The 26,346-nt window shown below is 40.0% G+C and overlaps 1 protein-coding gene across 1 annotated transcript in view; it reads left to right on the top strand.

Annotated features, from left to right (window-relative positions):
• Positions 1-1,830: 1,830 nt before the first annotated feature.
• SLC13A1 (solute carrier family 13 member 1) overlaps positions 1,831-26,346 on the top strand; it is a 24,839-nt gene continuing 323 nt past the window's right edge. Inside the window, 14 exon segments of the mRNA XM_035893703.1 lie at positions 1,831-1,929; positions 3,790-3,918; positions 4,631-4,767; positions 9,488-9,675; positions 10,265-10,322; positions 10,412-10,478; positions 10,976-11,139; positions 15,736-15,855; positions 17,065-17,163; positions 17,253-17,354; positions 23,450-23,553; positions 24,447-24,556; positions 25,219-25,380; positions 26,286-26,345. Of these exon segments, the coding sequence (XP_035749596.1) occupies positions 1,831-1,929; positions 3,790-3,918; positions 4,631-4,767; positions 9,488-9,675; positions 10,265-10,322; positions 10,412-10,478; positions 10,976-11,139; positions 15,736-15,855; positions 17,065-17,163; positions 17,253-17,354; positions 23,450-23,553; positions 24,447-24,556; positions 25,219-25,380; positions 26,286-26,345 (1,599 nt within the window).

The following is a 26,346-nucleotide window of genomic DNA, read 5'->3' as shown; positions in this document are numbered from 1 at the left end:
TACTGGCCACTTTTCTTGTTCAGCAAAGTCTAGGGCTAGTTGGATGGCTTTCACTTCTGTGAACTGACTTGACTCACCTTCTCCTTCAGGGTGGAACTCTACACAGCAGCTTTCCACTTTTGATGCTGTTGAGCAGTTTCACACCCCAACCAGTGAGACCATGCTCCCTAGGTGCAGTGTAGAGCACATTTTGTGCAGCTGGTCCTGTCTGGACAGGCTCAAGAGCTACTGCATGTCCACTGTTTCTTTTTCACTACTGGTCCAATTAATGTAGTTGTTGTTTGGGTCCCAGCCTCAACTGCAGTCCTCTGAGAGTACTGAACTGAGCCTCAATAGGTACAATCCAGGCCCCAGTACAGTGCTAGAAGCTGTTGGTTTTCATTGGGGTGGGCAAGGCACCCTTCTATCAGGTGGTGTGTCTGTTTGCTAGGGTTGCTTGCCTGTTCAGGTGTAAAATCCCAGGTTATGGGAAGTGATAACCACCCTAGGAACCTGCCTGAATCCTTCCACACACCTTGCCACCCAGGGACTGGCTGCCTCAAGGCCACATTTCAGTATGACCTCACCCAAAAGTTGTCTTCTCTTACATCAGGATGACACCAGATTCCACAAGCCCCATAATATGCTAACAGTGTTAATTAGTACTATTAAACAGCTCACATAAGGGCGAAGGAAGATCTTGGGATCCTGCATAATAAAACCATCCACATCAATCCTGGGTAGGAAGAGGGAGATGTATTCCCTCATCCTCTCTACAAGACAGCTCCCCCAGCACAGCAGGGCTATCAATGCCAGGGCAAACCACGTAGCCATTATTTGTATTATCATGCTCCCAAGCTCAGCAAAATAAAGAGATAAGCAGTGCAGCCAACAAACTCCGTGACCCACACAGGAGCTTGCCACTTAATAACTACTGTAGATATACCACACTTAATACAAAACAGCCGTTGTCTCAAGTCCCACGTTGGGTGTCAAAAAAGACTGTGGTTGGCTAGATGCCAGGTGCCCACCAAGCTGCTCTATCATTCCCCTCTTCAGCAGGACAGGGGAGGGGAGAAAGTACAGTGGAAAAAAATCCCATGGGTCAAGATAAAAGTGGTTTAATAAAGCAAAAGCAAAGGCCACACATAGGAAGTAAAGGAAAACAAAAGATTTGTTCTCTACTTCCCATTAGCAGGTGATGTCCAGCCACTTCCCAGGAAGCTGGGCTTCAGTACGTGTAGCGGTTGCTCCAGAAGACAAACCTCGCAGTAACGAATGCCCCTCTCCTCCTCCTTTCTCATAGCTTTTATTGCTGAGCAGACGTCATATGGTATGGAATATCTCTTTGGTTGGATTGGGTCAGCTGCGCTGGCTATGTCCCCTCCCAAGATCTTGCCCACTCCCAGCCCACTGGTGAGGGGGAATGTTGGAGGGACAGCCTTGATGCTGTGCGAGCACTGCTCAGCAGTGTCCAAAACACTGGTGAGTTGTCAACACCTATCTAGCTACCAATATAAAGCACAGCACTGTAAGGGCTGCTATGGGGAAAATTAACTCCATCTCAGCCAGACCCAAGGCAACTTGTTATGAGGAAGGTCAGGGAGAGAAAGTCATGAGGAGGTTGACATCTAGCCTTGGTTTATGATGAACACTTATCTTATCAACCTACTGTTAATAAACTCACTAAAACAATAAAGAGCAAGATTTAATTTTAACTTGGTTTACTGGCCTGCTTTAGCAGTGGCTAAAGGTGATAGCTTGGAAAAATATTAATCAGAGTCAGCTATTTAAAGTCAGATCTATTTTTTGTCAGTGTCTGTAGGAAAGTTCATCTACCAGCCATCAACCATGAAGATTCTTAGCTACCTCCTGGTTTACCGAAGGTTTCTTCTCATTGTCCTCACCCCATTGCTTTTACTTCCACTTCCACTTATCATCAAAACCAAAGTAAGTAATCTGCTTTGAGAGGTAATTATTTTGCACCTGTATGTCAAACCTGAGATTCCCAGATCTTTTAAGAATCATAGAATCATAGAATCATAGTATGGTTTGGGTTGGAAGGGACTTTGAATGATTTCATTATGTTTGCATTGTGGATTTTCTTTTTCTTTTTTTTTTTTTTTTGTCAACTCAGAGTATTTGCATAGAAATGTAGAGAAGACAACAGCTTTAATGTCAGATTCTATGCTGGTCACATGAAGTTCTGAGTTATATCTTTGTTTCCTTGTTCAGGAAATGTTTTTCTCATTTAACATCATCATCTAGACTACCTTGGAAATCCTGTCCTTACTATTGCAGTTTGGCCACTTTTAAACAGCTCTGTATGATTGAGAATGGAGATTGTCAGGAAGACAGCTGCAATTACCTTTTTATTTGATGATGGATTTTGCTAAATTCATCATATATTGTATTGTCTGATAACAAATGACTGAAATCAATGATCTGAGAAATTCCCTCTGGTTCCTAAATAGAGCAAAGGTTATGGCAGGACACCTTAGTTTTACTTTAATTGAAATAAATTTTTTTGGCATTCAGTAACTCATGTGATAACTCCAGGATGATGAAACAGCTATCAATAAATGTTATTAGTGATTCTATTTGGTACAGCTCTGATGTCAGCAGAATGAAATGGAATTCTCCCATGGGGTATGATCACACATGCATTATACCTATTACACGTAACAATACATGAAAGTCCAGTTCAGAAGCCCTTGCATCACAGGTAGGCAGTGGTTACAGAGCAACATGCTTCACACCGTCTCACATCACAGTTTCAATATTTCGGTTTCCTCTCCGAGAGGAAATTCTTGAGAAATTCTTAATGCTGTGGGACTTAAGTGAGACAAGCATTTGTTAGGTAATAAATGAATTGACACTATTGCATCATTTCATACATAACACAAGCTTCCCCCAAAAAATAAGTGCTAGCCATAGCTAACTGACCTGGATCTAACATTGTTGTTTTCCAGCCAGGGGTTCCCAGAGCCATTTCATTAAGCTATTCCTTTCCCAATACAAACCATCTCTGCTGCTGTTGAGTAGTTTCACGCCCCAACCAGTAGCAGTAAAAGATCTAAACCATTTTTGTCAAGAGCAAAAATATAAATCAGAACTACACAAAAGAGGTTTCTAGGATTCTAGAAGAAGCTAGGCTCACTTCATCTCATTATATTTTGTTGTGGCTGTATTTTACAGAGAGCATTGAAGGAAGTTCTACTGAAAAAAATTGCATTTTCCAGGATTTTAAATAAAAGACACTCACCAAAATAACAAGTCTTAAAAGCAATAACTGTCTTTCTTGGCAGTCTTGCACAATGCTTTTTTTGTTAGGTTATATCCTTGCCTTATTGATGCTGATAAAAAAACTTCATTGACTACAGGAGAGAGAAATTTTGACCTATTATTGACTGCAACTACTCCTAGAGGTTTAAAGGTTTGCTTGCAGCTGCAGAATGTTCGTGATTTATGTTAATTCATGGTCTGAGAATGCTCTGGAATTACCTAAATGATTAATTGTGCTTGAAGGAAATGGCAGCTGACTTTTTTCCCACCTTTCATAAGTGGTAGAATTTAAATAATTTTACTATCTCTTAGAAAAAAGTTCTTTAAAATTATTTTACAGACTATGTCTCATATCTTAGCAGGAATATCAATAGCAGACAATAAGTATCCTAAATTCAGGTCTCTTGACTCGTACTTGTTCCAGGTGGGGGGAATCTCTTTATTGACAAAGCTGGACTTCTTGCATTTATGATTTTTTTCCTGGATGATCCACCCTTATTTTTGTTGGTGTCTTTTGTATTCTAGGAAGCAGAATGTGCATACACATTGTTTGTAGTTGCCATCTTTTGGTTGACAGAAGCTTTGCCTCTGGCCGTATCAGCTTTGCTCCCTGCCTTTATGTTCCCATTGTTTGGTATAATGGAATCCAAAGAGGTAACCTTTTTTTTTTCCCTCTCTATCATATTACGGTTTTCAATGATAAAATCTTCAAAGAAAGAACCACACAATGTTGAAACCTGATGGGCTAATCCATGGATTTGTTGAATGCCAATCACAGCAGGTCTGCCTCAAGACTTGTCCTCAGGACTTGTTCATATTTCTTTAATAATTTTTTTCTAGATCCTGATTTAGTGTTTAGATGCCAGTCGGTGGGAAAAATATTAGGTAGTTAAAAAATATTGCCAATGTTACATAAGCGAGATGGCACACTAAGGACCTCGTGCAAAATGCTAAGTATACATCTTCATGTCAAAGAGAGGACACCATAGATGATCTTACTCTAAGTCTATGCTTAAAGTTGTTCTTTTACCTGTTGGATAGATGACTAAATTAATAAAAGCAGCATTTAACTGGTGATTTATTTCATACGTGAGATGTGACTGATGATCTTAGAATGTTCATATCATCAGCCTTATTTTTCATTTTGTTTTAACACTATGCACTTTAGTGCAGTTATCCTTGCATCATTTGGTTACATGACATCAACATTTTCAAATAAGTTAAGTCTAAATTTAAGCGAAAAATGTTTCTTGATATTTATTTCAATATGTACCCTTACTGAAATTTTTTTTCATTAAACTGACAATACCAAATACTAACAGAAAGTAACCATTTAGTTAATAAAATATTTTTGTTTCTATCTCAGGTGGCATCTGCTTATTTTAAAGACTTTCACCTGCTGCTGATTGGAGTAATTTGTTTGGCGACGTCAATAGAAAAATGGAACTTCCACAAAAGAGTGGCTTTAAGAATGGTGATGCTGGTGGGTGTCAACCCTGCATGGTATGTGCTAAACAATGTCTTGAAGGACAACAATATTTGTGGAAAGCTATGTATTCCAGAAATAATTCCCTACTGCTTTTTCTATAGGAGAAATCCAGACTTTCTTTTCTACTGAAACAAAGTACATATTTGAAATTATATGACTGATTTGTAGGTGACATTTTATTACTTTGCTGAAATCCTAATTGAAGGTTCCCTGCAGTGATTCTGTTCATAATAAGGATCTTTCTGAACAAAAAAATCTGATAAATTTGTGAATAATGTAAAGGTCCTGTTTCTTAGTGGTGGTGGTAGTACATTACATACCTGATGCCTACAACTGAAAATCTGTGCTATGCTCGCTATTAATTTATATTTCAGTACTGTTTTCAAAATTCTGGACACTTCCCAAAAATAGAAGAAGAGTTCAAATACACAGTGAGGAAAAAAAGTCATAAAATTAAAGATGTGATGGGGAAGGAAAACCACATTAAGCGCAAGGTCTTTTTTATGGGTTTTTTTTTCTTTGTCTACCCATGAAGAAAATATCAAAGCCATAGGAACTTCCCTAGCTGGATGAGTTGTTGAGGGAAATGAAATCCCACACTCTCTACTTGCTATCAGCATAGATCTTATGAAGTAAAAACTCTTTGCTTTGCTTGCTTTACAAGCTTGCAGAAAAGCTTTAGGCCCACAGATTCATCTGTCAGCACACCAGTAAGGCTGCAGATAAGATCCGTAGAGTGAGCCTGGCTTCCCAGAATACATGATGCTTATGACTTCTTGTCAGGAAGCAGACAGTGACAGGAACCAGAAACTCAGAAAAAAATAGAAACCCCAGGTCTAAAAAATAAGATGCCTCTTAAGTGATCTAACTAATAACAACTCATGAAAATGCTGGATTATTTCTATTCTTCAGTGATTTGTCTGTCCTAATTTTAAATATCACATGTATTTTGTTTTTTCCTGCATCTTTTGATAGCTGGTAGCTTTATCTTTTGACAAGCTGACCCTTACATTCTTGTTCAACTGCCTCCCATTATCTTTAGCGATATTCTTGAGCCAACCTGTTTTAGTTATTTCATCTTCTCTTTTTTTGATCGTTCCTAAATCCTCACCTTTTGGCTGAAATCTTGAAAGGGAGAACACAAGTGGGTGGTGTGCTATGCTAAGCTGAACACTGCTGGGGAACGTGCTGTGGACACAAACCCACAGCCAGCTGCTGAGGATACCTAGAGCAACGGCACAGGCAGCTTTGTAACCCTGAGGAAGCAGTATCCCTCATAACACTCTCATCTCTATCACATTTCTTGATCATGACAAAAGGATGATAAGATTATGATAAGATGATCTGTGAAGGAAAGGATCCTCCCACCTCTCAGCATCTGCTCCTCGTTAGCTGTGCCCGCTGCAAAGCGATGCACGCTGTTCTCTGTGCATAGCCCTCCTCCTCCGCTAGCAGGAGTCCCCAGCCAGCCTGAACATGTTGGAGCATCATCCAGCCCAAGGTAGAGATATCATTGTAGGAGGTTTCTGCCTTAGAGGACATGGGAGATACAGCAGTGGAAGTAGAATAGCAAGAGTCTTCTGGATTCTGGATTCTGCGTTCTTCTGGAGAAACTGGCTTGTATCAAAAATAACATGGCCAACAAGACTAGGGAAATCACAGAATGGCAAGGGTTGGAAAGGACCTCCAGAGATCATCTAGTCCAACCCTCCTGCTAAAGCAGGCTCACCTAGAGCAGGTTGCACAGGACTTCATCCAGGCGGGCTTTGAATATCTCCAGAGAAGGAGACTCCACAACCCCCCTGGGCAGCCTGTTCCAGTGCTCTGTCACCCTCAAAGTCAAGAAGTTCTTCTGCATATTCAACTGAAACCTCTTATGTTTCAGTTTGTGCCCGTTGCTCCTCGTCCTGTCGCTGGGCACCACTGAGAAGAGGCTGACTCCGTCCTCGTGACATCCACCCTTGAGATATTTGTACATGTTGATTAGACCCCCTCTCAGTCTTTTCTTTGGGCTAAACAAACCCAACTTTCTCAGCCTTTCCTCATAGGGGAGATGCTCCGGTCCCCTCATCATCTTTGTTGCTCTCCTCTGAACTCTTTCTAGGAGTTCCTCATCTTTCTTGAACTGGGGAGCCCAGAACTGGACGCATTACCCCAGGTGGGGTCTCACGGGGGCAGAGTAGAGGGGGAGGATAACCTCCCTCGACCTGCTGGCCACACTCCTCTTAATGCACCCCAGGATACCCTTGGCCTTCTTGGCAACAAAGGCACACTGCTGGCTCATGGTCAGCGTGTCGTCCACCAGGACTCCCAGGTCCCTCTTGGCAGAGCTGCTTTCCAGCAGGTCAGCCCCCAGCCTGTACTGGTGCCTGGGGTTCAATGATTTTCCATTTGTGCTCAGCACTGGTGAGACCACACCTTAGATACTTTTTTTGGGTCCCTCACTACAAGAAGGACATTGAAGTGCTAGAACATGTCCAAAGATGGGCAATAAAGCTGGTGAAGGGTCTGGAGGACAAGTCTGATGAGGAGTGGCTGAGGGAACTGGGGTTATTTATCCTGGAGAAAAGGAGGCTGAGGGGAGACCTTATCACACTCTACAACGCCCTGAAAGGAGGTTGTGGTGAGGTGGGTGTGGGTCTCTTCTCCCAAGTAATAAGTGATAGGACAAGAGGAAATGGCCTCAAGTTGTGCAAGAGGAGGTTTAGATTGGACATTAGGAAAAATTTCTTCACAGAAAGGGTTGTCAAGCATTGGAATGGGCTGCCCAGGGAAGTGGTCGAGTCCTTGTCCCTGGAGTTATTTAAAAGATGGGTAGACAAGGTGCTTGAGGACATGGTTTAGTGGTGGAATTGCAGTGTTAGGTTAATGGTCGGACTTGATGATCTTAAAGGTCTTTTCCAACCTAAATGATTCTATGGTTTTATGAGTCCTCCTGTCATTTGAGCTATGCAGTCTGGTCTGGAGACTATCAGGGAAAGGTGAATATGTCTGTGAAACCTGCAAGAACTAGAATGACTAATAAAACATTGATTGTGCATCACATAGCAAAGAGTGACTTTGTAGTTGAATGTAAATGAAGTTATCACCCAAGGTTCCATGCAGAATATATTCTAACAACACCACAGGGAGAATAATGCAGAAAAACTGGGGCTGAATATGTTAGGATATATTTTATTATTTTTTTAATGAATTTTAGAGTCACTCATTAGAGTACACCACACTCTACTAAATGGTCCTAATGGTCCTACTAAATCAGTCCATCAAATGCTAGAAATTTATCATGAACTAATGTGTTTTGAAAGTCATTACTGAATGTCTTAATTTGCCTTGGGTTTAAATCCTCTTGCAAGTTGTACTAAAACTATATTTCTCTACAGTGTGGACATTCATATCAGTGTGCTTAGCCTGACCGGTATTTTCTGCATAAAAATTTCTGCTGAAAAGAAAATTCTTCCCCAACTTCCATCTGAGGGCCTTAATGGGTTTATGCTACTGATGACAATTCGTGTTTAATCAGGTCCACCACTTGCAGGCCCGCAGATCATTTCATCATTATGCAATTAAAAGTGCACAGAGAAAAGACAAGGCACCCCTAATGAGAAAAAATCAAATTGAAATGTTGTTTCTATTAGCTGAAATGAAAGGCTATGAGAGGCATTTTGAATGGTATTTTTTACGTCATAAAATATTGCTTACATTATTTTTTTGTATAAAATCTTGTCTTCATGTGCTGACTAATACTTACAGTTTTTGTGAAGCTTCTGATCAAGGCTGGGCAAAGAGCTTTACAAATTGCACAAGTGACTTCTCAGAAAATGCTGCAACACCACATCTCTCCGCTGGCAGTTTTTGTGTCTCTGTGGTGATGCGTAGCAGGTGCTTAATGACACTGCCAATGCCTTGCGACTGCAAGTCAAGAGGACTACTTTCAGTTACAACTCCAAGAGATGCATTAAAAAATGACAATGATGTGGCCTGTATTCTAAGTTTACTGTCCAACTTCACCAGATATGACATAGAATATTTGATTTTTTTAGTGTAAAACTAGAATGACTCCGGTCACTGATGCAATTCAGTTCATTGCATCAGTGCAATCAGGAATTGCACAGATGCAATTCCTATTTGTAGTAAACTTAGCATAAGCTGTGCCAAGACCCGACTAAGACATTGTAATGACCTTCACTTTCCCATTTAATACCAAATATGAAGTTTATTGAAGCACAATCCCTGCACCTGTCCTGGGGCTCTGATTAAGAACTAAGTTAACTACCACTTACTGAATTGTTAGTATTTCTTCCTGTAACACCTGGACTGGTATCTCGAGGACTTACAGCCTAAGCGATAAGTCCAGGGTTTTGCCCTAGCTTGTACAATACGAGATTAATAACATTAGGAGTATAAACATTTTAACTTTCATTTGAACTTCTGACATGCATCGTGCTTTTTCTTCAAGGATTATTCAAATACAGTATCATTCTGTAAATAAACATTCTTGCTTCTGTTTCGATTTGTAATATATTTGATCCTCTAACTCTCAAATACAATAATTCCAGTGTCTTTGATCAAGATAATTTTAATTTGTGAACTTCCTCAGAGGTCAATTAAAAGCTTTAAATTTTCAGTGTTTCCTACATTCAAGCTTTCTGTTGAAAAAGCGTTCCTTTTATATTAAACTGGGGGGTGATGGGAGGTGTTGTTGTGGCAGCCACAGACTCTTCTCCCCTTTTCCAGGCTTACGCTGGGTTTCATGGTTAGCTGTGCTTTCTTGTCCATGTGGCTCAGCAACACCTCTGCTGCTGCCATGGTGATGCCAATTGTAGAGGCTGTAGCTCAGCAGATCATCAGAGCTGAAGCAGAGGCTGATGCATTGGAGATGTCTTGCTCTAACGGCTCCATCAACCCGGCACTGGAGCTGGACGGTAGGCAATTTTTGTCTTTGCCCACCCTCAGTCTGCAGCGGAGTAAACACCATGTAAGATAAAGCTGAACGGCTACGGAAGTACTGGCATCATTACATGCTTCATCGTGAGACTTCTCTTGGATTATGAGAGGTCTCCCAGGTCCAAAAGATTAATTAAGACTGAAGAGGTGTGGAGTATGGCAGTTATATGAGAGGAGGGGAGAAGACACTTGCTTGTTCAGCCTAGTAAAATGTCTGAAAAGAAATGTGACTACAGGCTATAAATATGCTGCGGGTTAAATGTTAGCAAGAGAAAAGAGCTCTTTAAGTTGTAGGGTAATGTTGGGAGAAGAAACGAATCTAAACTGCTTACGTACATAGTTGGATTGCAAATCAGTAAGATTTCTCCTCATTAGGAGATTCAGACTCTGGGGAATAGGAGTCATGAAGGAGTAGGGCACAACTCAGCTGTTTTTAAGATTGGCACTTGTAAATGTATTCATGGGATGATATGAAGTGATTTTATGGAATGGGACGTGCTGATGGAGCCTTCCAGTTCTGGTCCCTTAAATACTTGTATCATCTGTCTTTGCATTGATGTCTTACAGAAAATATAGGAGGATGTGAAAGCAGCAACTGGAAAGAGAAAGAAAAGCAAGTTAATGGGTAATAATTATTCATTTACTAAGTTCTCTTCTAAGAATTCATCTAAATAGAACATCTGTTTATTACATTACATACCTTTGTTTTTCCAGATATAACAACAATGTGGGCAGTACTGTGTGTACAATTGAAAAGGAAAATGAAAAAGAAAAGGAACAGGTACTTAAGGTGTCTTTTTATTATGCAGCTAATATGTGTAACTTAGTTTTAGCCTAAATCTCACTTCTTTGTAACACCTAACATGGCACAGGTAGCAATGAAGCTAGTTTCATGTGAATAGGAGATATATACGTAGATACGTATGTGCATACAGTTTGCTTATGTAGTTATTTCATTAGTGGTTTTGTGTTCCCAGTGTATTTTGCACAAGTTAAACCAACCTCACCAGAGTACAAAACCTATATATCAGGTGTGTATATATACCAGTTCTTGTGTAAAGACTGAGAGAGCTCAGGAAAAGGATTTCATAATTCGACTCTCCCTCCTTTTCCTTTGCGTGAATAATTGTAGCACCACTGTAACAGCAAACCAAACCACGCTGAATAAAGCTATATTGCCAGAAAATTCCCTGGCTCTTCTGGGACATCCTTGAATCCTATTTTTGTGCTTGATGATGCGCCCTTCTTATATATCAATTGGTGTATATTCTTTTTAAGCAGAACCTACCACCTGCTGAAACAGGGACAAAAAGCAAAGAGGACAAATACAGTGGGATTTTCAAAGTGATGTGCTTATGTGTTGCTTATTCTGCTACCATTGGAGGGCTGACCACAATCACAGGAACATCGACTAATCTGATTTTTGCTGAGCACTTCAATACGTAAGAGACTGTACTAAATTATTTGTCTTCCTCTTAATCCAGAATTTTAACTGTTCTTTCTTGAGCTCTCACATGGCTCCCCTAAAATTCATTAGAAACCTTACCCTTTGATTTGATATTATTTGATTCTATTACCTTCTTTTTGTTCAAGAGAGAAAATGAAATTGCATCGTTGTATTTGCTTTACAAAGCAAAGCTGGGAAAGGCTATAAGTGATCACCCAACACATGCCACAGCATGGCCATTCTTTGGTTAAGTAGCGCTTTGTTCTTTGAATAGCTGCATGGAAAAAGATGGGCTTGTCTGAGGAGGAAGACACTTCTTAGCATGAATGTGACAGACACTATCTGGCCTTAAAGGACTCTTAATCATTTCCAAGCACAGCAGGAGCTAAGTTTGGGTCTGCTTAGCAAAGAGCATCAGGAGACTTTGAGGAGGCTATGCTTAGTGCGTTGCTGAAACGAGGAATTTATATCCATTAATCAAAGAAAAAGCAAATAATTTCAAACCAGTCTGAAACTTTTTATTCAGTGGAACACTTTGTTTTGAGGTTATTAAAAACATTCTTTAATATTCCTTTTCTTTTCTAAGTAGAACTACTTTTCATTTTCATTCCAAAGCTTCTGAAAAACCAATAGTTCTTGCTAAATTTTTTTCTTCTGCAAACTACACATTGCCAGAAATATTCCTAATCTAATTTTAAAATAGAACAAAATAAAACACAATCTTTTTATTACCCTCTGCCCACTATTCTGTATTGCACACAGCACAATGGTGAAAGACCAGTTATTGGTAGATTTTCTGCCAACCTGTGTTCCTTGAATGGATGAAATTTGGCTTCAGCATGATGCTAAAGAGAGCTGAAGTGGTACAGTCTGTAGATCAGCTGTGCTGAGAGAATAGCAACAGTGGATACAGTATGGAAATTATAAGAGTGCCTGTTACTGGGGCCAAAGAGCTACACAGGACAGACTATGGCATTATAAATCCTTCGGGATTAAACTTTTAGACTTATAAGCATTTCTGGTTCAAGCAGGCTTCACACTCAGGAGCCTAGAAGGATCCAAGATTGATTACTAGGGGTAAAAGCTGTTCTTGTTCTTTTCCCTGAAGTTGTAAGAAACTTGAAGAAAACTGGCTTGCGGCTGGTCTTTCAGTTTGTCTTAGCTGTTAACAATCTCCTCAAGAATGCATAAGCAGATTGTTGTTCTCTCCCTGGGCATTCACCCTCCGCTAGGAGCATGGGCTGTACATGGAGCACTGCATGTGTAATCCAGTTTTATACCCCACCAGGATTTTTGTTTAATCTTTACGCAACCATGACCCTAATCCTTAACTTAAGCTGAATCTACCAGCTAACTGTGCAAATATTTTTATCTTTAACTGTCTTGCTCCCCTTCTCCTTAGAAGGGTTGTTTGTATTTATGCCCTGTCCGAAGTGGGAATTGACCTGTTAGCATGACTTGGACACATTTGCAGCCTCCGTGTATTATAAGCATCTGAAGTAGAATAATTCAGCAAGAGAGCTGTACATACAACATATTCCTGGGTTTCCCACTCAGTGACAAAACACATAAAATGGCACTGAGAAATTCCATATTCCTCAAATTTTCCCAATTTCAGTATTAAATAAGTTGGAACTAGTGTTTACTGTTCTCTACTTCCCTCCTTTTCATTTGTCACATGAACAGGAAACCAGTATATCTGTGTTAGCACTGGAGCCTGTGTGTTGCTGGGAATCCTCAGGCTGCTGTCGGTGTAGGACATGCAATTATGCTGTGTTCCGCAGGGCAGAAGCAAACAGTGGAAATGTTGATGCAGAGCTAAGCATCCTTGCCAGTGAGACCAACTTCCATAAGGGCTCCTTTTCAAGACAGATTTGTTACTGATCCTCTCAGGATGGCTCTATTCATTCTTTAATAATATGCAAAGAGACACTATAATATAGCGTCTAGAATATAGCCAACTGGGAAGAAAAAAAAGGAAAAAGAAAGAAAAAAATAAAGTATTGGCTAACACACCAAGAAGTTGTGTACCAGCTAGTAGACTCAGCATTAGTCTGCTCACCACTGCCCATAAGATACCCAAGAAGCCTTTACTGGCCAGAGAGTCATCAGTGAGGATGAGATGAGTTGGTCCTCACTGCTTCCTGGAAGAGATCCTCAGTGGTGCTGAGTCCCTTTCTTCTGACTCCATATGTTTTTCTTTAGTATTTTATTCCTTTCTGCATTGGTGTTTTTTCTCTTGAATATTTCAGGCTGCTGCAGATCCCCATGTCAGTTGTCTCACATTGGCAGTTTTACCTATCTAACCTTACATAGCTCTGCTGTAGAGACTTTCTCAAAGCTCTTTCCCACGCAAAGCAGTTTCTTCAGTATTGCAAGCCGAGGTTCACAGCTGGGCCATATTAGAGCAGGGTGGTGGATCCTAGGAGCACAGGTAGCTGTGCCCTAAGGTGAGGGGAAGTCTGTGCAGAGATTAGAGAGAGAAAGGGTTGCCAGACAGCACTGTCTCAGGGAGAAAACTGAGTTTTCTTATGCTTGAGGAAGAGTAAATCCTATGATGGAACCTCAGTCAGGCTGACTGAGAGAAGTTTTGCTGTATTGTTTGTATTGTACCAGGTTGCTCAATTTCCTGAATCCTATTCTGGTAACTGACTTTGACCTTCCAACACAAAGAATCAATCTTTGCCAATATTACACTATTTTAAACCTAAGCAATTTTATAGAAGTCGTAAAAGGAATAACCTTATCTGGCTTTGTTTTATGAACCAAATTTGTTGGCATTTGTAGTGTTTGCCTTGAAAGAGTTTATTGTTGTTGGCACTGAATCACTGTAAAATGAGGATTATTAAAATCAATCACACTTTTTCATTTTCCAAAGGAAATAGGTGCAGAAAATAAATGGTCCAATGTGTCCTGTCCATCTTTGCTTCAGGCAAAACTCATGTTAGATAATCCAACAATAGCAGATAATCCCACCAGCACTATATAACATACCATTTTTTAAATCATTTAACTTGATCATCTAATCTACCTGAGGAATATTTGCTCTGGAGATGAAGAATACCTATCTTTAATTTTAAGATTACTAGAAATACTTACATATATATTCGTCCCTGCACAAACTACTGTGAAACCTGACCATGATAAATTGATATGTTATAATGGAATTGACTCTTTAGCATAAAGTTTTCAAGAGTTTGCTTTGTTGCTCAGAAAGGAATTACGACACATAATTAAGGAAAGATCATAAACACTTTAGCAAGTGATGAAATGTTAAGTCATTGGTATGCTGATGTCAGTTTTTTTCTTATCTTGGAATCCATACATTCAAAAATTGGTGTGGCTTATCATGTAATAAAAGCTAAATAGTCACGTAATCAGTAAATCATATACAATAGTACAATGCCTTTTCTTGTTCCAATTTCACTGTCTCATCACTATGTACAGTTTCAATTTAGACCATCACCTCAAGAAGTGGGTAGGAGTTTTGGTTCAGTCCCTGCTAGCACTTTAATTGCAATATGTGTAAGCATTGTAATAAATATAAGTCAACCCTAAAATTTGCACAATACTTGAGAAAGCATTTATAATAAGCATTTACTACCTCAGAGACCTATGGGACCATCAGAATTCATTTTCTAGTGAGGCCTGAAATACAAAAGATTGGCTAATAATTGGAAATGGTCATTACAGTCTTTGTCTGGACATTGTGATTTCCCTTCCCTCTGATTTCTGCATCAAGGAGGAAGGCTGTTCAAGGAGACTAGAATTTTCTCACTTTTAGCATTAAAAGCTCTCTCAGTAGAGCTGGAGGAGCTCAAAGGAAGAATAACTTCTGTTCATAAAGTAAATTGGAAAACAGGAATAATTTACATGGTCTTTTTGCCTATCTGGCATCAATGTCATTCACAGTAAATTCATTTCTTTCAGACAACCTAAGCCCATTTCTCCTTTTCTTAAATGCACATGGTAGGGAGAGCTCTGGTTGAATGGCCCACATCTGTAAACAGTAGATTAAGGCAGCCTCAAAGAGACAAGGTGACTGGAGAGACAATCCACCTAACGAAACAACATTCCTGCCTTTCCTGGAAATCAGTAATAATAATTTTGGTTTTAATGAGTTTTGAATCCCATATGGAACCTTAAACAATACAAATCTCAATGTTGTCTCCACTGTTGTCTTCTAAGTTCATTGGAGCTTGTTCATTTAAGTATATTTTCTTGTTCTAAAGTCCCCTCTCAAAGAACTGCTTTTCTTCAAGTTCTGTTTCTTTATAGTCCTAATGGTCGTTAACGCTGTGAGTGGCCCTTCCTTGCCTACTGAACTCAGGTTAGACACACCTAGATCAGTGTCAGATCCCCAGACCTGTTGCTGATCCGGTGCTCAAGTAACTGGCAGAGCTCATTCTTGTAGTGGTCATGATGATCAGGAACAGGATGGGAGGGTGAGGGAAGAGGACACTGGAGGCCACTTCATGCTGAAGTCAGCTGCCAGCCAGCAGCATCCTCTCGCAGCAGAGCTTTCTGGCACTTCTCACGAGTCTTCATTCCTTTGCAAAGATCAACTGAACAGTCTTTTACTTTCATCCAGACGTTACCCAGGTTGCCAGTGCATCAATTTTGGATCCTGGTTTATCCTATCCATCCCCATCACAGTTATTATTCTGCTGCTTACCTGGGTCTGGCTCCAGTGGCTTTTCCTTGGGTTTGAGTAAGTAAATGTTGTAATCAATAAAACTAAAGGTTGATGATATAAGAGATACTTTGTACCAGGAGTAAATATTGCATCTAAGATTAACAGACTCAGTATAAGATGATGCATCAATAAGATAATGCAGCAACAGTGGTTTTATGTCCTTGATTAGTATGGCTGAGTCTCTGGATGAGACAAGAATCTTCTAAAACAAGTATCTTTGACTCAGGCCAAAGTGAAAAGTCCATATGACAAATGATGATTCCCATTCCTTTAGAATATGCAGACATCATCATTAAACAATACACGTGTGCAAGACAGGTTACTGAAATTGTATACATTTTATTCTAGGGCTGTAAGGGTTATAGTCAGGATGTTGCCCTTCACTGGAGTCAGGGATTAGCTTGAATACTTGGGCAATATCTGTAATAAACTGGATGACTATGTTTGTAAATGTGAAGTAAAAAACTTCCACTTTTCCAAAATTTATATGTGGTGGTATGGTGAGGTTTTTTTCCCCTCAGAGCTTATGCTTTTAAGGTTTTGGAGAGGACAATACTTCTTTTGGGCTGATTCTTCAAAGGCTTGTTCTCCATGAGTTTAACATCTGCAGAGATAACAACGGGGACACCTGTCTTTCACATTTACATGGCTATGTATGGCACAAGAGGTGAAGAGTGAGACTTGACTCTTAAGCAGCCTTGAAATCATCCCACACTTACCATTCCATACATGAACACTTATTGTTTCGTTTTTCTTGATTGTTTTGATAGTGTTCTTTTAACATTGTGTGAGGGTCTTATCCAAGAATGAAAATCTGGCTCGTACCAAATAGTCTCCTGATCAATATGCAGGCTAGTCATGCGATAAAAACTTTTTCATTATAAAGCAAAGTAAAGCAAAGTCATAGATGACTTTCATTAAATAGCCAGGTTATGTATTTGATTGTTTCAATTAGTTCCCATAATTAAAGTTTCATCTTTCCTGGGCAAATGAGCTAGTCAATAACAGGACACATTTTGTTGCTGCCTCTGTCAGTCTCCCATTGGGCTTTGTCAATTAATTCCAATATGTTCAGTTTGATGTGTGATATTTAAATGGGAGATACTGCACTGTAAAGTGAAAATTTTACTTTTGTAAAGTGCTATTGGTAACTGGAAAGTTTGGAAATATTTTTTCTGTATACACTGTTAATTCATTGTTCAATATTGCTGATTTACATTCCAGTTTTAAAAACATGTTCAAATGTGGGAATAAGAAAACAGCTAGAGAAGAGGCCTCAGCACAGGTGATTCGGGAGGAGTACAAGAAGCTTGGACCACTAAGGTATGTCAAACTATGAATCTGCAAACAAGAGCAAGTAAATCCCAGTGCAAATTCAGGAAAATGTATAACCCATTCTGTTTCTGCTATAGCTATCCAGAAATTGTTACACTTGTCCTGTTCATTCTAATGACCCTGCTGTGGTTCACCAGAGACCCTGGCTTCATCCCAGGATGGTCTTCACTTTTCCCGAAGTAAGTAATCTTTTTGATACACCAATAAGAAGTGTACTGTGCCTTAACCACAGAACTTTCTTTCTCAATTTAAAAAAAAAAAAAAAAAAAAAAAATACTTTCAATACTTCTAAAATATTCCAGGCTGAAGTTGTTGAAAACTTTTGTAGTGTATACAGAATTGGTAAACTCCAGCAATTTCATAGATGTATGTGTGCAATATCTGAAATGTGCTAAACCCATTAGGGCATAAAATAAAGTGCCTCTTAAGAGGGATTATGCCTATTTTTTACACTTGATCCAGTGAGGGAGAATGCACGATGATTGGTGCTACAGTATCCTACTTCCTCATCAAATCTACAATTTCAAGAATAATTCATTAGAATTTTTTGATCTACTGCCCTTAGTGACAGCCACACTTGTATGCATACAGGCCAACATTCCCTGCTTTGACAGCTCTAATTAATGATATAAATTACTATCTGTTCATACATAACTCTCTCAGTGTCACAGTTCAACTAACCACCAAAAAGCCAGGAACTATTCAGGATCTATGATATTTTTTTTGCCTTCTGCTGCAGCTTGGTTTTCAGTCCCTTCCCCAGGATCACCTAGAGATTTTTCCCTAAGAAATTGATTGCTCTTCCAAGAACTTACAATCATAGAATCATAGAATATTTCGGCTTGGAAGGGACCCCTAGAGGTCATCTAGTCCAACCCCCCTGCAGTGAGCAGGGACACTGCTAACTAGATCAGGTTGCTCAGAGCCACATCCAACCTGGTCTTGAATACTGTGATATTTCCTGTTCCCTTGCTGTGACTACTGTAATTTCAGATCTGTTCTGTGATAAAGGTCTGAGTTTTGCTCTGGAGGACTGGGAAGTAGTTGCAGGATTGGGAGGAGCAGGACTTTGTGCTGTTTAGGCCCTTCTGCATTTAACATTTGTTGCTGGATGGGTCAAAGGCCAGTGCTGGACTTGGATGGTAATTCTCCATTTCGTTTTCCTGCGTGTCTGTCATAAATGACATGCGAACATGCATCCATCATGCCTCCTCTCTTTAAATATACACCCACCATTTGTACACACACGTGCACCAGTGTTCTGCCAGAAAATCTGGTAGTGGATATCACAAGAAATAATTGTAGCCCTTTGAAGATTTAAAGCACAAAGAAAAATTATTTTGTGTAAAAAATAGCATTAAAAAGTGCAATAAAAAGTAAGATTCTTTTTAAATTATTTTTTCATTATCCAAAAAAATTGCGAAAGGACATTTTTTCCCCTTATAACAACAGCAGAGCTGATGATCATTGCCTTGTATGAAACACTGTCTTCTTGAAGGGGTTTTGGAGTGTTGACCTAATCAAGCAATCAGCCAGCTAAGCAATCAGGCTGGCTTTGTGTCTCTTTTTGCCTCATATTAACATTCAGTGCTCATCGAGTGCCGTTTAACAAGATACATCTAATACTGAAAAACAGACATTGTAAACAACCTTTCAAATTTGGGACTTAGGGCTCAAATGGATTACTTCAGCCCAGAGATCCCCATTTTCCTAGTTGAAGTTGTCTGTTTATTGTTGTCTGAGGATTTTGTTCACTAGCAGAGAAAAGCAGAATATTCTCATAAGAAGTGTGATTACAAGTTCTGCACGGGGATGTTACTTTGTGGATGCCGTCTCATGCTTTCCTTGGAAGGGAATGCAAGCACGTGCCATGTCACATTAGGCTGAATCATGTTATAATTTGGGTGAGGTAACCAGAAGAGAAACAAAGCTTGTGTTACTGCCTAACAGAACCTTTAAGTGGAAAGAAAGCATTTCTTACTATTCAGACCTTGCCTATTTCTAGATAGCTTTATTTTATCATATATTATCGATTGCATTAATTGGCTTAAAACCAGGCAACTGGGTTTTTACTTTTCTGAGCCAAGATACCTGAGTGGGGCAAGGAGCCAGCACAGGTACAGCTGGGACTAGCAGTGAGCCATCTTCTTTAAAGAACATGAAGCAGCAAAGAGGAAAAAGAATTCAAACCCTAAGAACAGTGGTTCTGCCCATGGTTACATTGCACTCACCCCTGTGATGTCCAAGAGGCTTCTAGCAGTGCATGAACGGTGGCTTACATCTCTTACGCACGTGTTCCCTAATGCCTCTGCACACAACATTGTTTGGCGTTTTGGATTTAAGTATACTGATAGACATGTGCACAACTTGCTTAAGTTTATGTTACAGGAAACAACTTTAAGGAAATACATAAGCAATCTAATGTCTTATCAGAAACCTAATAGTATTTATTTTGCACAGGACTTTATCCCACAGTCTCAAGCCAGCCTCAGGGAAGTCCTGTCACCTGCAGAGATGAGCTTTGTCCTTAGGAAAGGCTGCAATGTCAGAGCTATAAGTAACCTTGAGACCCTCCATGGCCAATGAGTGGGTCCTATTAGGTATGATTCACACCACTCCCAGGGCCTTAAACCAGACAGAACCATCAGTTTGTTTATTACTGAAGATCAGAAGAGCTACATTATTCTGTGTTAAGCCTGGTATGGGTTTATTTTATTAGAACATAAATTCCCAGGAAACAATCAGGCTCGATTTCAGGATGTCAAAGCACAGGTTTCTCAGATTTTGGAATTTACCTTGACAGTCTGTCTTGGTGGATAAACATCTCTCTTGCCAAACAAAACAAGACAAACTCACACCGTGTTTTCTGTCTGAATATAGCTTCCAGCCATCTGTTTTTGTCTTTCCCTGCTAGATTCAGAACTTTTCTGTGTTAGGTGTTTTAAGGATATATGTATCTGATTTAATCATGACAAACTACATAGAATGCTCGAAGTTTTGCTTCAAGAAGCAAAACCCCATCACTCTCCACCACCCATGTTCATGTTCTCAGCCCCTTGTGTGCATCCTCACAAGTTACTAAATACCCCTTTAAAATGAAAACATTGATTTTTTTTTTAATCCTAGCAGAAATATTGGTATTTAATGATGATACCTTCCTGCTTTTTAAGGGCTACTTTTTGAAATGTCAGCCAATTTTTAATCCACATTTGTGCTGTATCAGTATTGAGTAAAGCTCATTTTTAAGCAGATGCTTTCAAATATACATTACCTTTACCCGTTAATCTGTCTTAAGAAAATGTTGTAAATCTATTAAAGACTAATCCTTTACTGTCCTGCCCTGAGCCCCTTTTACCTCCCTCTGGAGGCAGACAGCAGGATGGTTTAATAAATGTTTTATAACACTACAGAGAGCAGCGCAGGGTAAAAGTGCCTGTTTCCTCCCCATCTGTTGACAGCACAGGATCACACATCATTTCTGCTACAGCAGTTTCCTTCCATGTCCTGGCCTGATTCCAGGCTGTAGGGCATTAGCTTCAATTAGAGGAGTTTCAAGTTGGCCTTTGGCCAGGACTTTATGAACCTCATAAATAACAGAAAGTTCAACACTGGGCTGCAGCAGATTACAGCTGATATAGGCAGGGTGGGCTTCCCTCACGCTTCCTCAGATTACTGCCTAAGCCTATTCTTTCCTTTTTCTGTGTGGTTTCTTTCTTTCTTTACTGCCAACACAAGGCCACTATGTACATTTGCCCACAGCCCTGTTCTCTACAATGATCTCCGCTGGAGTCATTGTGACACCCCCTTAATCAACAGCTTTTTTGCTTCCTTGTAGGACAATCAGATTTGCAGTGTTACAAGCAGGTGGATGTTGTATATGTAATTGGATTACAGCTTGAATAAATGGACTTTGAAAAACATTTATCTCAAAATTTGATACTGATTGAAAAGATTCTGTTTGGAATGGTGCCGTGTGTGTCTTCATAACAGTATAACTAACAGTAGGATGTTGTGCGTGTCCCAAGCAGGTTTTCTGAGAATGGTGTTTTGCACCAGGAATACTAAGATTTTGTGAGCAAAAAATTGCACCTCCCTAGTTCAACAAGGGGAAGGGCAAAGTCTTGCACCTGGGGCAACCCCAGGCACCAGTACACACTGGAGGCCACCCAGCTGGAATTCAGCTTGGTGGACAAGGACCTGGGGGTCCTGGAAGATACCTAGTTGAACATGAGCCAGTAATGTGCCCTTGGCGCAAAGGAGGCAAACAGTATCCTGGGCTGTGTTAGGAGGAGTGTTGCCAGCAGGTCAAGGGAGGTGACCTTTCCTCTGTGCTCATCACTAGTGAGGCCACACCTGGAGCACTGCGTCCAGTTTTGGGCTCCCCAGTACAAGACATGGGTATACTGGTGAGAGTCCAACAAAGGACCACAAAGATGATTAAGGGTCTGGAGCATCTTTCCTATGTAGAAAGGCTGAGAGACCTGGGACTGTTTAGCCTGGAGAAGGGAAGGCTGCAGGGGCCTCTTGTCAATGTTTAAAAATAACTGGGAGGGTGCAAAGAGGACAGAGCCAGGCTCTTCTGAGTGGTTCCCAGTGACAAGCACAAAGGCAACGGGTACAAACTGAAACATAGGGCATTGCTCCTGAACATCAGGAAATGCTTTTTACCTGTGAAGGTAACCAAGCACTGGCACAGGTTGCCCAGGGAGATTGTGGAATCTCCATTCTTGGAGATATACATATATCTGGGCATGGTCCTGGACAACTGGCTCTGGGTGACTCTGCTTGATCAGGGAGGGTTAGACCAGGTAAAATCCAGAGGTCCCTTCCAACCTCAACCGCTTTGTGGAGAAGCAGCTGCCTAGAAGAAGGTAGCAGCATGAATTCTTTCTATATCTAAATCTTGCCTGCCTTTAAAACTCCTGCAAGTCTTAAGAGAGTGCAGGATAGGATCCTAGAGGAAGAGATTTTCTGCTTTTTAGACCCAGTGCACCTGGTCCTAGGCTAAAGGTGATATATAGGCAGAACCCTCTGCTTTAACACACCATTACAAAATAATTATTTGGTTTTTAAAAGCGTTTTCTGTGCTAGCAGACGATAGGAAACAAGAGACAGAATATATTAGAGAATCACTTCAACTTCTATAGCAGCTTCATTTTGTGACAGTGTTAGCTAAAACTATGCTGGTTGTGGTGTCAGTGTGCTATGCATATTAAGGTTTTTTGAATCTCACCTAACGCTGTTGTTAAAGAAAAGGGAACTACCGGATTATAGAACAGTAACATATAACTGGGAGAGCATTTCTCCCTTTCAGTGAAAAGCCCTGCTTCAGTATAAAACCTTAAGCTGCTGGGAAGATATGCTAGGAAGTTATGCTTGGACCTACTGCGACGGCATATGCAGAAAAGCATATGCTATGAGGCTGAGAGGACAAATATATTGGTATATTGGTTCAGGAAAACTAACAGAAGAACTTACAGGAAATAGAAAAAAAATAATAACAAAGCTTAAGAAAATGTTGATTTTAAGTTCCTTCAGCAAAATTCTTATTCATTTGAATGACCACCTTGACTGAAATAAGACAGACTGGGATATGTCACCACCTAACAGTGTGTAACTGAATCAGATGGATGTGTTAAAATGGCCTTAGAGCTCAGCTTTGCACATCTTGGGGCTACTTGGTACAAGTGAGAAGAACACTGGATCAATTTAAGAAACACTAGTGCAAGTAGTTCTCAGGCACTGGAAATGACCAAAATAAGCATGGCCCTTGTGTCTACGATCCTAGCAGTAACAACCATAGGAGGATGATAATAAAGTTCTGCTGCCTTCTCTTAGCTACAAAAGCATCACCCTTTGTGGGTGTGCACAGTGCTTTTAAAGCCTGTTGGACTGAATCTATTACGGACCATATTCAAGTTATTAAATTTATCACTGAACTGTGAAAATTAGTTGTTTAAGCATCAGCTATTCTCAAACAATACCCCTCCCCCAGCTTATTTCTGTGTGACAAAATAACACATGCTTACTCAAGGTGCTTATTTATGAATTTAAAGGGCTTGCATCTAATATTTCTACAGAAGTGGTGAATTGACCTTGGCTGGCTGCCAGATGCCCAACCAGCTGCTCTCTCACTCCCCCTCCTTAACAGGACAGGGGCAAAAATAAGGTTTAAAAGCTCCTTTCTGCCTCTTCATCCTCCTCCTCACTCTTTTCTCCTGCTCCTCTTGACTATATATATTTATGTGGTTTTTTCTTGTTGACTGCTCCTTAGGTATAAAGGCTATGCTACGGATTCAACAACTGCCTTAGTGATAGGCCTCCTGTTCTTTATTATTCCGGCAAAAACATTTTCTAGAACTTCAAATGGAGAAAACAGTTGAGTATATTTTGATGTGAATTTTACTACAATACGGTGTCTAAGATGCAAGCATAAATATAACTTATTGCACTTGTCAGAGGAATGTTGTTAAATACTAATGTTACAATCTTAATACAGGGTAATGTCTTACTGGATTATAAAGCATCCCTGGGCTGGAAGTCAATGCCAAAAATTAAGCAATGTGAGCAGCAGGAGCTAGTGTTGTGCAGGAACCTGCTATCTGCAGCCCACTGCCACCAGTGGAAACCACCTTTCCATTGACCGCAATGGGCTTTGAATGGGACTGCACAGGGCAGGGCTGGGTTCATCATTTGAAAACGTTGCTGCTTATTTAAGGTACTCTATAAAATTCAACATTGTAGATGAGTCCATTCTCATTTAATTTTTGCCCTTCAAAATGGAATTTCCCCCTATTAAAGTACACCCCCAGCTTGTCCTCTTTATGCATTCAACTCTGCTGCTGAAATCAGTGAGGTCTGGGGATTCACAGAGAATGCAAGATCACAGTGTAAATGAGTCTCAGTGAAACAGCATTTGCTCAGCAATCTGTCTGAACGGTGCTGTTTTATTGAGCAAATTAAACTCATTGATATCCCATAGCTGGCTTCGACATAGGGAAGGAGGGGAGAGGGACCAATGCTCTGCTGGTGGAAACTGTTGTACCTCTACTGTCTTCAGGCTGTGGCAGTTTTCACCAGCTAAAGATCTGTCCCAGGAAGTGCAAGTTGTTCACATCCAAGATTTTCTTCATGTTGTAATGATGAGATTCCTCACAGAGATTATTTCCAGATGTGTTTTGATATGTTTTTAAATGTTGGTGGTGGTGGTGGTGGTGGTGTGTCCATTTGTTTTATCTGGGGTTTTTTAATTATTTTTTTTTTTTCTCTAGCTGTTTTTGGTTACACTCCACTGATTACTTGGAAGGAATTTCAGTCATGCATGCCCTGGGAAATAGCTATTCTTGTTGGTGGTGGGTTTGCACTGGCAGACGGCTGTGAGGTAATGCAATTTATAGAAGATACTAAACAATTAGCATGACCCACATCATGAGCAGTTCAGATATGCAGTGACTTCACAGTTATTCTCTTGTTCTAGCAAATTATTCTGTAGCAATACTGAACACGGTAAATGTGACGAATGTTCAAGATGTTCAGAAAGCAGGGTTATGGAAAAAGGAGTTTACTTTGTCTTCAAAGGCTAGGCACAATGATGACTACTTTTTGTTATTGAATTTAAACCTGATGTTGGTAGGAGTTGTGCAGAGACAGTTTCCACAGCCTTAGGCTTAATGTCCCATGTCACTGAGGTACCTCCCCTGCGGAGCCCTGCTGGCTACTCTAGGAAATTGAGCAGGTTTGGGTCCAAACTCTGGTTATGAAGGCCGATATAGGCATAATACAGTTTTTCGATTATGACTCCTCAGAGGTGCAAATATAAATAAATGGAATATAGTTTGCATGGGTTCCTACAGGACACCATTGAATTAGAAAAAAGTGCTTAAAAACATGTAGTAGGAATATGGAAAATATTTCAGATGTTTTTCTCTTCTGCACAAACACTTCACAATTAGCAGATAATCAAATTCCTGTTCTATACCATTTCTTAAATTTACTTTTCAGCGATTTGTAAAACATAATCATTTTGTCATATTCTTTATGCAGGTTTCAAAACTTTCTGAGTGGGTAGCAAGTAAATTGAGCCCCCTAGGATCATTACCCTTGTGGCTGGTTATCCTGATATCATGCCTTATTGTCACCTCAGTAACAGAAGTGGCCAGCAATCCGGCTACCATTACGATATTTTTGCCCATACTATCTCCTTTGGTGAGTATAACACAGGCTGTTTTCAGTCAGAATCTGCTCTATCATCCATGTAATAAGCAGTTTTTAAAAGTCTCCATAAGATACTTCATGCATTCTTTTTTTCTGTGCTGCATTGTGCATTGGATACTTAGTTGGTTTGGGGCTTTCTTACAAGATTTGCTGAAAATTCAGTAAAATTAGGTAAAAGTTCAACACTCAGAAATCGACACTCTTATTCCTATTTGTGAATAGTTGAAGCACCTAAAAAGGACAGCTCTCTTAGTGTTTCTTCAGGCCCACATCTCCAGCAAAAATGGTTAATGCTGCAACTTTCAAGCTGTCACCAAAGAGAAGAGAGGGCTAATAGATGTGCTTTATATGCAATTCTCTTTTCTTCTCCCCTTAGCTCAGTTATGTCCTTTCTTCTCATCATCTTTATTAAAAGACTCAGTTCTTTCTTCTTCAAAACTTACTGATCATCTTCTAGTCTGTAGATTTTCCTGTAGGCCAGCCTAGACACATACTAATGCCCTTTCCCTCTCTTACAAAGAAACCTCAGTCCTCACTTCATTGAATCCCTCCTATGTATTATATATAAATTCACCTTTATCAGCTTTCTTGCAGTGTTTTGCTTTTAGTGCTTGTTCAGTACCCACAGTCTTTGCAAGAGTCTTATTTTATGGACTCAACTACAATTAGAAAACACCAGGCATGAATTTAAAGTTCAGTAGCTATTCTGTATTAGAAGCACCTTTTCTCCCCTGAAGCATTCCCAGATATAATCTCAGAAAAGGTTATTTCTTACTATTTAAACTGGCAGTTCTGTTCACAGTTCACTTGTGTTAATATAATCAGTTTGTATTTATGTATTTCATTTGGCAAATGTGTCCCTTGACAGCTGTTCTTTCTCTTTTATTTTACGATAGGCTGAAGCCATTCACGTGAACCCACTTTTCATTTTGATACCTGCTACCTTGTGTACTTCCT

This window comes from Egretta garzetta, unplaced genomic scaffold (assembly GCF_000687185.1).
Source record: "Egretta garzetta isolate BGI_Z169 unplaced genomic scaffold, ASM68718v1 scaffold64, whole genome shotgun sequence".
NCBI classification, from domain to species: domain Eukaryota; kingdom Metazoa; phylum Chordata; class Aves; order Pelecaniformes; family Ardeidae; genus Egretta; species Egretta garzetta.
The sequence above is the reverse complement of the archived record's forward strand: the minus strand, read 5'-3'. Positions and strand labels throughout refer to the sequence as shown.